Source organism: Sus scrofa, chromosome 1, assembly GCF_000003025.6.
Source record: "Sus scrofa isolate TJ Tabasco breed Duroc chromosome 1, Sscrofa11.1, whole genome shotgun sequence".
Taxonomy (NCBI): domain Eukaryota; kingdom Metazoa; phylum Chordata; class Mammalia; order Artiodactyla; family Suidae; genus Sus; species Sus scrofa.
The window spans coordinates 55,929,836-55,944,996 of NC_010443.5; the positions used below are offsets into that span (position 1 = coordinate 55,929,836).

Below are 15,161 nucleotides of genomic sequence, written 5' to 3' on the forward strand. Positions count from 1 at the left end.
ACTGTGTGGTACTGGTACGAAAGCAGACATATGGATAAATGGAACAGAATAGAGAGCCCAGAAATAAACCTAGACACCTATGGTCAATTAATCTTTGACAAAGGAGGCAAGAATATAAAATGAGAAAAATACAGTCTCTTTGGGAAGTGCTGCTGGAAAACTGGACAGCTGCATGTAAATCAATGAAACCAGAATACCCCACACCACACAGAAGAATAAAATGGCTTAAAGACTTAAACATATGACATGACACCATAAAACTCCTAGAAGAGACCACAGGCAAAACATTCTCTGATATAAACCATACAAATGTTTTCTCATGACAGTTTTTCAATGCAATAGAAATAAAAACAAAAATGAACAAATGGGACCTAATCAAACGTACAAGCTTTTGCATAGCAAAGGAAGCCATTAAAAAAGGGAAAAGACAATCCATGGAATGGCAGAAAATAGTTGCAAATGATGCAACTGACAAGGGCTTAATCTCCAAAACATACGAACAACTCATACAACTAAGCAATAACAAAAAACAAACAAAATAATAGAAAAATGTGCAGAAGACCTAAACAGACATTTTTCCAAGAAGACACATGGATGGAAGGTAAGCACATGAAAAAATTCTCAACATTACTAATTATTAGAGATAGGTAAATCAAAATTACAGTGAGATACCACCTTACACTGGTCAGAATGGCCATCATTAATAAGTCTACAAATAACAAATGCTGGAGAGGGTGTGGAGAAGAGAACCCTCCTACACCGTTGGTGGGAATGTAAACTGGTACATATGGAAAACGGTATGGAGGTTTCTTAGAAAACTAAATGTAGAACTACCATATGAATCAGCAATCATACTCCTGGGCATATATTCAGACAAAACTTTCATTCAAAAAGATACATGTGGAGTTTCCATCATGGCACAGTGTAAGCAAATCAGACTAGGAATCATGAGGTTGCGGTTTTGATCCCTGGCCTTGCTCAGTGGGTTAAGGATCTGGTGTTGCTGTGAGCTGTGGTGTGGATGGCAGACATGGCTCAGATCTTGCATTGCTGTGGCTGTGGTATAGGCTGGCAGCTAAAGCTCTGATTGGACCCCTAGCCTGGGAACCTCCATATACTGCAGGTATGGCCCTAAAAAGCAAAAATACATGCACGTCTATGTTGACTGCAGCACTATTCACAATAGGCAAGACATAGAAATAATCTAAATGTCCACTGACAGAAGTATAGATTAAGAAGATGAGGTACATTTACACAATGGAATACTACTCAGCCATAAAAAATAAAATAATGTCTTTTGCAGCAACATGGATGCAACTAGGGATGCTCATACTAAGTGAAGTAAGTCAGAAAGAGAAAGACAGATATCATGAGATCACTTACATGTGGAATCTAAAACATGACACAAATGAACTGATCTATAAAATAGAAACAGATTTACACTTATAGAGAACAGACTTGAGATTGCTAGAGGGAGTGGGATGGACTGGGAGTTTGAGGTTAGTAGATGCAAACTATTACATATAGAATGGGTAAGCAATGAGGTCCTACTGTATGACACAGGGACTTATATCCAATCTCTTGGGACAGACCATAATGGAAGATAATATAAGAAAAGGAATGTATGTGTGTATATATATAGATATGTATATGCTCCTGTATAGCAAAAACTAGCCTAACATTGTAAATCAACTGTATGCTAATAAAAAAAATGAGAACAAGTAAATATTATCACTCATCAAATTGGTACTTTGGTTCTGCTCTATTTTCTATATATATATATATATATTTTTTTTTTTTGCCACTGACAGAGAAACTCAGGGTAAAATCTCTTATCTACTAGTACTTAATAATATACCATCTCTGACTTTCTATGTCTTTTTTTTTTTCCTTTTTTTATTAAATACCCATCACTATAATTACCTCAAATCCTTTTAGAAAGGGGCAGGGTAAAAATGATGAGTCATTCTGAAGCTTTATAAATGGCCAGTGCTAGGGTACAGGGCTAATGCATATTTTATTGACATATTTACCTCTCATGAGAGGCTGCTTATATCCAGAGGAATTTCTATAGTCAATACATATTAATAAGCAACGTGCAATCAGTCAAGGTCTGAAACCTTCTGTAGCAGACAAGCCCCCCCCAAAACAAAACAAAAACAAACACCCTCAAAAAAAACCCCAAAACAAAACCCTAAAAACAGAAAAAGCAGCTTGATTATATTCTCTTATAGGCATGGTGTTAAATATTACCAAGGTCTATTCAAGTAGTTTAAATCCAGAAGGAACACTGGGAAACTACTTTAAAAAATTATTCAAATATAAGTAAATGATGATACCCAATTTAAATGATGATACCAATGATTTAGATTTAACACTTAATAACTTTTATCAAAAGAGATTACTTTAAATATAAGTGGAAAGCTTTTTGATAAGTGTTCTAAAACATTAAATTTTCCTTGCGTCAACGGTAAATTTTTTTTTTTTTTTTTTTTTTTTTTTGGTCTTTTGAGGGCCGCATTCGCGGCATATGGAGGTTCCCAGACTAGGGGTCTAATCAGAACTACATCTGCTGGCCTATACCACAGCCATAGCAACGCCAGATCTGAGCCACGTCTGTGACCTACACCACAGCTCTTGGCAACACCAGATCCTTGACCCACTGAACGAGGCCAGGGATCGAACCTGCAACCTCATGGTTACTAGTCGGGTTCATTAACTACTGAGCCACGATGGGAACTCCTCAACTATGAATTTTAAATAACAAACATATTAGTTATTTAACTTATCAGCCAACTTAGGGAGGAGGAACTATTAAAGACCACTTCCTTGTTTTGTGATAACAAATTAGAAAAACTAAGGAAAAGGTTTCGAATGTTGGCTAATATCATCCTAGGTCCATGCACAGCACAGCCAGACATCCTGGGAAAAGAATGACTATAGGCTTCTGGTAATGAAGTCGAAACAAAAATGGAAATGCAATAGAGAAATGACGGTAGGTATTAAATATTCTTATCACAGAGAAGTGCTAAAACTATCACATAATATCATTTCTAACCTGGCTGAGAAACTGATACTGGGGGATACTGATCATGGAACAACATGCGAGGAGCCGAGGAGATGCAGGGACTCGAGGAAGGGACCTTGCCCGACGGCAAAAAAACCTCCCAAAACCCAAAGGCAGGTTCCTAACCAAGGAAGGGAGCTCACCTGAATGGTGCAAGCCGAAGGTAGGCTTCTGGTCAGGATAAAAGCCTGCCTGTATGGTGAAAAACAGAGGGCAGGCTGAGGCCTGCCTGTGCGGTGCAATCCAAGGGCAGGCCTTAGATTACATGGCTCTCATGTTGACATTGATGGGGAAGAATTGGGGCTTTCCCGGGAAGACAATTTCCATGTTTACGCAGAACATGGATTGTTTCCTGGGTGACCTAGTCTTTCCTGTTGTTTTACTTGTTGTTCAGTTTTTCCTCAGTCTTTCCTGTTATTTACTTATTATTATTTTCCATTCTTATTTTCCTGTGGTGATTTGTGATTTAACAAAATTACAACAATATAAAAATTTCATCCTGATGGACTTTCCCCTATTCAAATCCAATTTAATTAAAAACATAGTGTTTATCTACTAACTGGTTATACTGTAAGCTTTAGAAGTTGGAATGTACTACAGACTTAGATAAAGTTAGGCATATATTATTCACGGTCAAAGAAACCTAGCTATGAGAGTTGTCCTTGATTTTAGAAACTTTTAAGTGATAGCTAACTGAAGTTGATTTTCTCATACTGCCATCATGCTTTGAAGATAAGCACTAATCTAAAAACAAGTCTTGTGAATGCCGAATCCTTATGTCTGTAGCCTTTTTATCTGTTAGCTAACCACGAGATGCTTTGTACTCTATCTTTTTTTTTTTTTTTTTTTTTGTCTTTTTGCTATTTCTTGGGCCGCTCCTGCGGCATATGGAGGTTCCCAGGCTAGGGGCTGAATCAGAGCCGTAGCCACAGGCCTATGCCAGAGCCACAGCAACGCAGGATCCGAGCCGCGTCTGCGACCTACACCACAGCTCACGGCAACGCCGGATAGTTAACCCACTGAGCAAGGGCAGGGATCGAACCCGCAACCTCATGGTTCCTAGTCGGATTCGTTAACCATTGCGCCACGACAGGAACTCCTGTATCTCTTTATTTTCACATGATGTTTTGTACTCATGATGTTTTGTGCTTATTGATCTTAGTTTTAACGTGTGACTACTGTACCATGTGGTCAGAAAACATAATCTGGGAGTTAACCTTTAGAATTTGACCTTCGGTGTACTTTTAACATTGTGGTGTAACTGAAAACTGTCTATATAAACAATCATCTATGCCAATAAAATTTGAGCAGTCCAGTGCTCTGAAAAAGAGACAAAGAGGCTGTCTCCGTGTGCATTCGCCGACACCATCCATCCCCGACAGGGTGCGCATCCCTGGCTACTGGAGCTGGACTCCAGCAACAACAGAGGGAGGAGGACCACAAAATCTGCTCCTGGATAGCCTAAGCCAAAAATGCCAGAATATTGAGACTGCTGAAACTAAACTATTAATTATGCCCTTTTACAGAGATTCAAGGGTGAAAGAAGGAAAATGTTATTACAACCAATGGAAATGAATGGCTCAGAAAGGCAGTCTGTAGTGCCAGTGGGGGGCAGGGCAGAGAGACCACTCAGGAGCCAAATTCCCTGGCTTGGAATCTTGGGTATGCCCTTTGGGTTCTTCACCAGTACACTGCATAATAAAGCAAGTTAGATTTTGACACATGATAAATAGTGTATCCTATAATGGTTAGCCTTTCCTTAGAGTACATTAATAGGTTTTATATGTCACACTTAAACGGAAGAGGAAGGGACAAAGAGATGAAAGTCATTCAAGCATTTACTGCAAGGCATGGAGTGTGTATGAGGCTGCACATAAAAGATGAGGAAGAAGGTCCTTCCTCTCAAAGAGCTCCAACTATAACTTGAGAGGGACAAAAACAGGTTGGACCTAGATTCAGGTTTCCTTTTAGAAACAAAAAAATTTGTTTGCTTAAAACTGAAAAAAAATAAAAACAAAAAATGGGGAAAAATTCCTCAATTATGCTAAAAGTTGTTGTTGAAGGTAATCTATAGTGACAACTGTAATGTTAAAGTGGAACTGGGTCTGCACAAATTAGCACAAAGATAAAATAACCTAAAGGCTGCTACCTTAGGCTCAGCATTTTCTTCATCTTGCAAAGGAAGGAGGAAGAGAGTAGACAAGTGCTCTAATGAAATTCTATCTTCAATTGACAAATAGCAAGGTGGGTGTATTTGAGTTGTCCTCTTTAGTCTATAAATACTGCTCCCCTATGAAGCTCTTACGCAAAAGAACACAATGCAAACATCACAATTGTTCCCTGAGTTTTCTGTTATTGATAAAAGTACTCCCTGCCCTTGTTTCTGCCTTATGTTTGTCCTCTAAGATAGATGTGTGATCTCCCAATTCTTATGAGTCTCAAAAGGCAGGAAATTGTATTAAACTGCTTAAAAAGAAACATATGCTTAGGTTTCTATGGAGTTTAAGAACAAATTTTACTAAAATATTTATGTATTTATCTATTTATTTTTCCCTCTTTAGGGCCACAGCCATGGCATATGGAAATTTCCAGGCTAGCAATCGAATTGGAGCTGCAGCTGCTGGCCTACACCACAGCCACGGTAATGTGGGATCTGAGCTGCATCTGTGACCTACACTGCAGCTTGTGGCAATGCTGGATCCTTAACTCACTGAGTTGAGCCAGGGATCGAACCTGCATCCTCATGGATACTAGTCAGTGTCGTTACTGCTGAGTCGCAACAGGAACTCCTATTTTTTCTTTTTTTTTTAAACTAAAATATTTAAAACATTATGGGCATTAAGATTTACTATTTTTAGGATTAAATTAAAACTTCTGAGGTTGGATGTGAGAACGATGAGAGCAGTAATCTCATCTATCAAACTGTACTCTAAATTCTTAAAAATGTTCTCTCAATGACACAGAGTCTCCAAGCAGGTATTTGCATTTTTGCATTGTGGGTTATTTCTGGGGTCTGGATCTGATGAAAGGTTCACTAAACTCATGGTAAAAAAATCCTTATGATTATTTAAAAATTAAAAAAAATACAGTAAAAATTTGAGGCACTACGGTGGCATGATTTATTTATAGACAACCATAGAATTATTAATTTTAATATTATTTAATATTTAATAGTAATTATAAACACTTGCCTACCAATAAAACTCAATGGGAAAGAGAGAAAAAAATCTTTTGGGTAATAGTATAAATTGAAATGTAGGCATTTACAGTGCAAGTGAGGGTATGGACTCAGGAAGAAACCACAAACCTTTAAAGGTCTTTAAGAATTAGAATGTGTTTTGCTAAAATTAACTACAAAGCCAGCTGCAGGAGAAAAGTGCTTTAGCAAAAAGGAACATGATGACATGCTCTCTGTGGCTAGAGAAGGAAAGCATTATTTGGTGATCTTCCTCAGACACACTCTTAGTCTGATCCCCAGGTAGGTCATCAACGTGGCTGATGCAGTAACTGTGTTCCTTCTTATCAGGCCCAGAAACAGCAGATGAAAGAACTGGGACAATGAAAAGGAAATACATTCCTGGAAATTAACTCAACGGAAAGGGCTTTATTAATGAACTCTAGGACAGAAATGTAGAGTATTCAAGGGACTAAAAGTAGAATAGTAAGACATTCACATTGGGCAAGAGCCAGGAAAAGGAGCTAAAAGATAAATTAATAGAGCACACACAAATTCACAGAGAAACATGTGTAGCTTCTCCCAAGCAGAACAAGAGCAAAATAATATATACTCAGGTTTTTTTCAAGTCTAAATGAATTGAAGTTATTACCATGAAGAAAGCTGCAGTACATATCAACTAATAAAGAACTCAAAGAGTTCTATGCTGAACCTGTTATTCTATGTGTTTATGCTAAGATACTATACTTGGAGTAATACTGTCCCAAATCAACTAAAATAGTAATAAAAGAAACACTTGGATTTGAAAATGAAAAGAACTCCTTAGTAAGATATAAGCAACATTTTAACTCGTTTTGCTCACTTGTTTTAATGAATAGTTTTTTTTTTTTTTTTTAAAACCTCTAGGATTAAAAATGTGTTATCAAGCTGTTTGAACTCTGAAAAAAGAAGTTGAAGCATTTTCTAATATTGCTTCTTGCCAACTTACTTCAAAGAGATGCTGCAAAGGATTGGACTGTAGTTTTTCTTCATAGCCAAACAGCTGGAAGCCAGTTCCCAGAAGACCTACCACAATAATTCATAAACGAAAAAATTGTAAAATGGAACAGTAGAGAAGAGTCATGGCAGGGAACAGGTAGAGTTCTATAAAAAAATCAACCTCTCATAGTTATGCATCCTGAGAATATAGCAAAACAAACATTATCACCTTTTACTACCCTGAAACTGACAAAGTAAAATTCAATATACCAAATCATAAATCCAATATATTGAAGAGATCACTGAAATTAATTTCACAGAAACCAACAGAGTATGAATTAATCAAAGGCAGAGTCTAGGGCTTATTTACCTTTGTACTAGCAGTGCTCAATGCCCCCCGCCCCCAAAGACATTAATAAAACAAGCATTTATTGAGCAGCTACTCTGTGGAAGAACACTGTGATGTCAGGCACTAGACACACAAAATCTGTGGAAAGAAACTGATGGGAAGTGATTTTAAACCCTTCTATTTACATCTGTAGATGTGAAAATAAAACAATGGTAGGAATTTGCTTAGTGTTATCATATCAGCTTTTAAACAAATAACTGAAGATAAACCTTGAAATATCTATTGCTGATTACTTCTCCTATTCAAGGTAACCAAGTGATAAAATGCTTTTGTCTGGCTATATATTGGTCTTTTACATGCCAATGGTTTGGGATTTTTTGGTATATTTTTGTTTTTTGTCTTTGATGATAAGTTCAGAGCTCGGGGATGGTATTAATTTGAACTTTTATTTAAAAAATTTTTTTTTGATACGCAAGAAATAGATTAAGATAAGACACTTGTGAGAGATGCAAGTGGAAAGGCAAAGTGGCTCTGCCTAATTTAAACCTTTAAGAAAAGTCCTGAGGTTTATCTTTCTATAAACTGTGACTATTTATACTCTTAAGACATTTTGCTAAAAGATGACCAGAATTTTGGTTTGAATGGATACATGCAGCCTGGGGCCAAGAGTAACTCTCTGTAAAGAGTGTAATTATTTTAAAAATGAATCTGTTTCTACAACTATATCAAATACGAAGCTTCAGACCTCAAGGAGCTGTTGCCACTGTACATTTTTCTATATATAGGCTCAAAATGTACGTTTTTCTATATAGGCTCAAAAGAAAGTGGGATGTTACCAAACAAAGGGTAGATAATCTTTGGAACTTAGACAGGAACTAAAAGGACGACTAAAAACGGAGTTCCCGTCGTGGCGCAGGGGTTAATGAATCCGACTAGGAACCATGAGGTTGCGGGTTCGGTCCCTGCCCTTGCTCAGTGGGTTGACGATCCGGCGTTGCCGTGAGCTGTGGTGTAGGTTGCAGACGCGGCTCGGATCCCGCGTTGCTGTGGCTCTGGCGTAACAGCTCCGATTCGACCCCTAGCCTGGGAACCTCCATATGCCGTGGGAACGGCCCAAGAATTAGCAAAAAGACAAAAGAAAAAATAAAATTAAATTAAAAAATAAAAGGACGACTAAAAGATATACCAGCACTACATTCTTTCAGGCAAAAGGAAATGTGATTATGATTCAAGGTCTTGGGAGTAAGGCGTGGAAAGATACCCAGAGTGCTAAAAAACAGAAATGGGAAAAGTAAAGGTTAATTCTATTTAACATTCAACCTAATAAATTTTCTTTCTTTTTTGTCTTTTGTCTTTTGAGGGCTGCACCACGGCATATGGAGGGGTCTAATCAGAGCTGTTGCTGCCGGCCTACCCCAGAGCCACAGCAATGCCAGATCCGAGCCGAATCTGCGACCTACACCACAGCTCACGGCAACGCCGGATCCTTAACCCACTGAATAAGGCCAGGGATGGAACCCACAACCTCATGGTTCCTAGTCAGATTCGTTTCTGCTGAGCCACAACGGGAACTCCTCAACCTAATACATTTTCAAAAACCAATTCTATACTTAAGAACTGTCTACCAAGTTTCAGTAGGGGTTAGCTGAAACAGCCAAAATTAAAACTCTTCAACAATGATAATTATAATGGAAATGTTGACAGATCATTAACCATAGCAGTCCTTTAGAGAAAAATCACCATAATAAAATCCTGCAGCTAAAATAATGAATATCATAAATACCTATTTGCTAATGACTGTGAAATGCCTATACAGTCCATCTCATATAAAGCGGATGTCATCTATTAAATCTGACTGTTGAACTAGAGCTCAAACCTCTGAGTACCCACTGTTGTGAACTGCAGGTGGGTTTTTAAAATGCAGGGCATGTTTCCTATTCCTTCACAGCGAATAGTAAGGGCACTGTTAGGTTCAAGTTCTATCCTTTTAAAGGTCTACAAAAGGTTTTTCTTAAACTGAAAGGATAATATCCATAAGAGGAAGGTCATGATAAATCTGTCTTTTGAAAACTTTGATGTCATTTCATTAGATATGAAACATAATATTATCAGTGAACTGGCAGGCACATTACCCTTTGCAGAAGCTTTAAAATATTACCTAGCCTTTCTTTTGGAGTAGTATTGTGAAATACTTCCCAAGACAGATTCATTTATCACTCCAAGTGCCTCTTAGGTGTCAAGCATTATAGATACAAAAACAATTATGACATAGTCCATGCTTTCATGGAACATTTCACATCACAGGGAAGAGCGTGCACAAATAAGAAAACAATTACAGAGTGGAGTTGCATACTAGGAACTTGGCAATGTGAGAAGGTGGGCAAGGGCTCTGTGGTCAGAAAAGGCTTTTCAGTGGTGATACTAGGGCTGGATCTTAAAATGCACCTGATAGCTGCCAGAGATTTTTAAAAGTCTGCATTTCACATGCCACCAGTCCTTCATTACCATAGCAACTTCATTTATCTTGTCCTTCCACACTTGGATGACTGGAGTATATGAGCTAATAATGGTTCCAAGCAAACTCACAGCTTTAGAGATAATCTGTGGCACTCAACTATTTGGGCTTCATTCTTCTCTTCCTCTCTTTTCTTTTTGATCCCACTCCCTCCCCTAGCCTCACCACTTGTATAGCTTAAGGGAAAGCCAAAATATACCAGTTTGTTTTTCCTCTAGGCCCCTGGCCCAAGGTATGACAGATCCCATTTCATGTAGGATGGCGGGAGGTGGGATTTCACTAGTTTAAAAATGGCAGGGCTGTGGTTGAGAAGAATGTATTCCTAGACTTAGTCTTTCCCCATACTTACTTCTACATGTATCTAACAAATGAAACCTATTTTTCTTTAATAAAACCACAAAAGTCTTTATTTATCAGATCTTATTTTGGATGTGCAAAGTTTCTTCCCTGAAAACTTGTATGTTGAGAAATACTCAAATAAATAAAATATGAGATTTAGGCAAAAGAACCATTAGAGAAAAAAACAGGAAGAACTACTTTATCTGATGGGATTCTGACCATATTTTGTCCAGATGATCAGGTAACATGATATTAAAAGAAATTAACCTTAACAATGATATGAAAAATAAAACCTCAAATTTACTTACCAAACTGCATGCCCCAATCTCCGAGATAATTTATTCTTGTTACTTGATGTCCTAACGCTTCTTTGAGATTTGCTATAAAATTTCCTAGTAATAAATAAAATATAGTTGCTCATTCTTGTTATCGCAAGAATACATAAGAACCATGTACTCCTCTAATATCAAAGCATAACACAAAATTCTTTAGACAAAATGTACTATCAATTTTTATTTTTACTAAAACACTAATTATTGTATTTTTATCTATGTTGTGGAAAGGGAATAAGGAATTATTTTGGAGGCAGTCATTCTAAAGAGTCTCAATTTTTTCATCAACAATAATGGGAGTTAAGAACACACAGTAGCGTAACTGTTATTCCAAATCAATTCCAAGGATAGACAGTAAGAGAATCTCAGAAATCAACAAGAGATACAAATTTCTCTTATATATCCCAACCATACTGATTTTTTTTTTTTTTAAGTAGCTACCTTCTTTCAATTACTGAAGTCTCTCCTTTCATGCTTTTCCCTAAATAATGGCACACAATAGTCCAAGGCCTTTACCTTCCTGTATTGCTGATACTGGTTTGACATTTGACATCTATTCCACTCTCTGTCTAGTGTGCCCTCACATACTATAGAGGCTGGATAGTTAAAAATAACACTCCTCTGAATTTCTTGCAATTAGGGTTTCAGAAGTCATTTAAGTTTGGGTAATCAGACACACTTTGTGTGTGATCTAAAAGGTTGGAAATGAGGTAGCCAAAGGGAGCTACCTCTATTTTTTCCAACAAGCACAGTAACAGAAGTTTGTTTTTAGTGGCATCACAGTAGTAGTAGTGCTAGTAGAGGTCCTAGTATCCTGTCAGGTGACCTCCAAGGGGAGTAAAGGATGGCATATTAGTGGCTTTTTTGCTAGTGTAACTTCTAGAAGGGATGGTGAGAGTAGTAGCAGTTTCCTGATTATAGCAGTGACAGTGATTGCAGAAAAGAGCAGTTCCTTTGATCTATGATCAAGTTCCATGGTATAGCTTTGGGGGTCATCTATGTCAGCTTAATCCAAAGCTTCTTCAGCTTTTCCACCAACTTTGCAAACTATTCAACATCCCATTATAAATTCTTTCCTGCTTTGACTGAAGTAGATCTAGTTTTCTGCAAATAATTCCCTCACCAATATATATAGCTGACTTCAGTTACTACAGCTACTTCTCTTCTAGTTTTCCTATTTCTAGATTATATGGTCCCAATCTGTCTATATGGTCTCAGCAACCAAGTCAGCTTTTGTAGCTGGCATTCAGACTCTATTTTTTTCTTACCACTTTATCTTATCCAACTAAATGCCTGAATCAAGCCTTTTGGAATTAGACTGCCTAATTTAAAATCCTGGCTACAATACCATGTAGGTGATTTTGAAAAAGTTACCCTTTGTATCTGAGTTTCCTCATTCATAAACCAAGAGTACTTACCAAAAAGGGTTACTGTGAAAATAATTGAGATAATACATGAAAACACTTAATATGGTAAGTTTAAAAAATATATATTATCTCTTCCTGGTTCAAATATTTCCCTTAACAACTGTCACACAACTTTTATCATGCTCTACCCATCAATTACTCATATGCTTTTGACTTAACTCATGTACCTTTTCTTATACAGTATATTTCTTACATTTATTTTTTCATTAAGTCCTGTCATTTCCTCTTAAAATGCTGCTTGAGAGCTTTAGAACAGTGAGAGCTGACTGTAGTGCAATGATAATCTATGCCACAAGCACCAACTTCTCCAGGTCTTTAAAGTATTCCAGTACAGACTGAATGACTTTCTCTTATGCACACTAAAGACAGATTTCTATACTGGAAGACAGATGATATGAGATAAACTCCAAAGCCCCTTCCAATTCTAATATTATACAGCTCCAACTGCAGTTTTAAAATTAGGCTGCTACGTAATGCTATGTTTTAAATAAATGGAAATCATAAGCCTATCATACATTGAAGCATTGCAGCTATGAAGTTCTTTAGTAATCTCTCTTTATTAGGATAGTCCTGTTTCAATTTTCGGTCTCGAAAACTCCAGTTAGTACTCACATTACCGAGATTTTCTTTTTTAAAAGAAAACAGATGAACAAAAAAATTGAGAGGATGACTATCAACCCCATATAATTATTTTCATTTTTGCATCTTTTAGTTCTTTGTAAACATACATATTTTTAAAAAGTTAAAATCATAACACACATACCAGTTAAACCTGGTTCATGAGTTAAGCTTTTGGTTTTGAAAAAAATTTCTTTTTGCCATTTCTAAAGAAATTTCTCCCATTTCATGTCATATTTGTTAAGCTCATATAAATTTCTCCCATTTCATGACATATTTAATGTCAAGCTCATATAAATTTCTAATTTTTGTTTTTTTTTTGTCCTTTGGTTAGCGTTAAACCATTAGACTGTACTATCAAATACTGCCCCAAAGGCTGCTGAATATTTTCTGTGAAACGAATGACACTTACCTATGATGGTAGAACGCAAATGTCCAACATGAAATTTTTTGGCAACATTTGGCGAACTGCAAAATAACTGCAAGTTATTTTTCTATCCTAAGAATAAGAGTTCTAAAATGAACTAGGTCATAGCTCCAGTGTAATACAATTGTGAACTAAGGTTTTGGTAATTTAGGGCAAAAATAGTTAAAAATTATAAACTTAGAGCAAAGATAAATTAGATCTCAGAAAGAATCATCCTTAGTGAAACTGATCCTGAGACTTATGAGGAGGTCACCTAACATACACAGTAGTGGCACAATGAGGAAGCAGATTCATGTAAGGATAAAAAGGTGAAGAAATTCAGAGCTACTGCTTTGATACAAATAATGCAGATTACTAGAAATTAAGTTTAGTGTATTAGTTATCAACTTAAAAATTATTGAGGTCCCCAAAGAATTTTGTTTATATGAGTATTATCTATCAGTATTTATTGTATCAGAAATTAAAACTGAGAAATATAAAAATATTTATGTATAAAGCTTCCCAGAATAACCAGAAATCAGATTCACCACTCCAAATTCTTAAGCAACACACTTATCATGCTTGGTGATCAAAAAATTATAATCAACAATTTAACAACAGCAAATGCTTCTAGAGCAATCACTACCTGACAGGTGCAGTTTCACACACTTTACATCCATTAACTGACTTAATGTTCAGAAGAGCTCTGATGTTAGGTACTCTCATCTCTTATTTTTGATGAGGGAATTGAGACCAAAAGGAAAAAAGATAAATGAAACAAAGTGGCAATATCTTGAAGACTCTTGAATCTGGGTGATGAGCATATGGGACTTAATATACTTGTTCTTTCCTTTGTGCATGTTTAAAAATTTCCTAGTACTTCAATATTAAAAAAAAAAACATATATGGGGGAGGAATCACTGGGGGTTTGGGATTGGCACATGCACACTATTGTATATGGAATGATTTGCCAACAAGGACCTACTATATAGGCACAGGGAACTCTCTCTACTCAGTATTCTGTGACAACCTATATGGGAAAATAATCTGAAAAAGAATGGATAAGTGTATATATATATATAATTTTTTGGTCTTTTTGCCTTTTCTAGGGCTGCTCCTGTGGCATATGGAGGTTCCCAGGCTAGGGGGTCTAATCGGAGCTGTAGCAGCTGGCCTACACCAGAGCCACAGCAACGTGGAATCCGAGCCGCATCTGCAACCTACACCACAGATCATGGCAATGCCAGATCCTTAACCCACTGAGCAAGGCCAGGGACCAAACCCGCAACCTCGTTAACCACTGCACCACGACAGGAACTCCTGGATAAGTGTATAGGTACAACTGAATTACTCTGTTGTACAGAAGAAATTACCACAACATTCTAAATCAACTATACTTCAATAAAACTTTTTTTTAAAAGATATATTAACTTGAACACACCTGGTTAAAAGTAGTAAAACCAGAGCTGAATTTTGGTCTATCTCCAAAGCTTTGTTATTTACTCTCTAAAGGGTATTGTAATTTAAAAACCTGATCCTATAGGTACTTGTGCACAATTGTAAAATTATGAAACTATAAGGATAGTCATTAAAAAAAAAAAGTAAATGTTCTTCTACAGGGTTAAAAAATAAGTAATCTCCCATGTCTAGTCAAGAGAGAATACCACGGACTAGACTTACTCTTTTGCCTTAAAGAACCAGAAAAATATTAAAAACACTGGTATTACGAAACTGAACAATGGGGCAGCGAAGAAATGTGATCCCCAAGAGAACTTCAGCAAACAAGGTGACCCTTAGGACTGCCTTCCTAGCAAATTCATGAGAGGTTGCTAAAGCAGAATAATTTATAGCATGAGATATTTATGACAGAAAAGAAGAAAGATTTCTGGGACCTCCAGAAATCTGTGTTGTGGCACAGTGGAAACAAGTCCAACTAGTAGCCCTGAGGATGAGGG

General features: G+C 36.8%; 1 protein-coding gene across 7 annotated transcripts in view; it reads right to left on the reverse strand.

The window, feature by feature from the left end:
• RARS2 (arginyl-tRNA synthetase 2, mitochondrial) overlaps window positions 1-15,161 on the reverse strand; it is a 75,587-nt gene that overhangs the window by 23,328 nt on the left and 37,098 nt on the right. For all 7 annotated transcript variants that reach the window (XM_021089854.1, XM_021089843.1, XM_021089847.1 and 4 more), the window contains 3 exons: window positions 13,213-13,268; window positions 10,732-10,815; window positions 7,231-7,307 (listed from right to left, as the gene is read on the reverse strand). In XM_021089854.1, coding sequence (XP_020945513.1) covers window positions 7,231-7,307; window positions 10,732-10,815; window positions 13,213-13,268 — 217 coding nt within the window. The remainder of the gene's footprint in view (window positions 1-7,230; window positions 7,308-10,731; window positions 10,816-13,212; window positions 13,269-15,161) is intronic.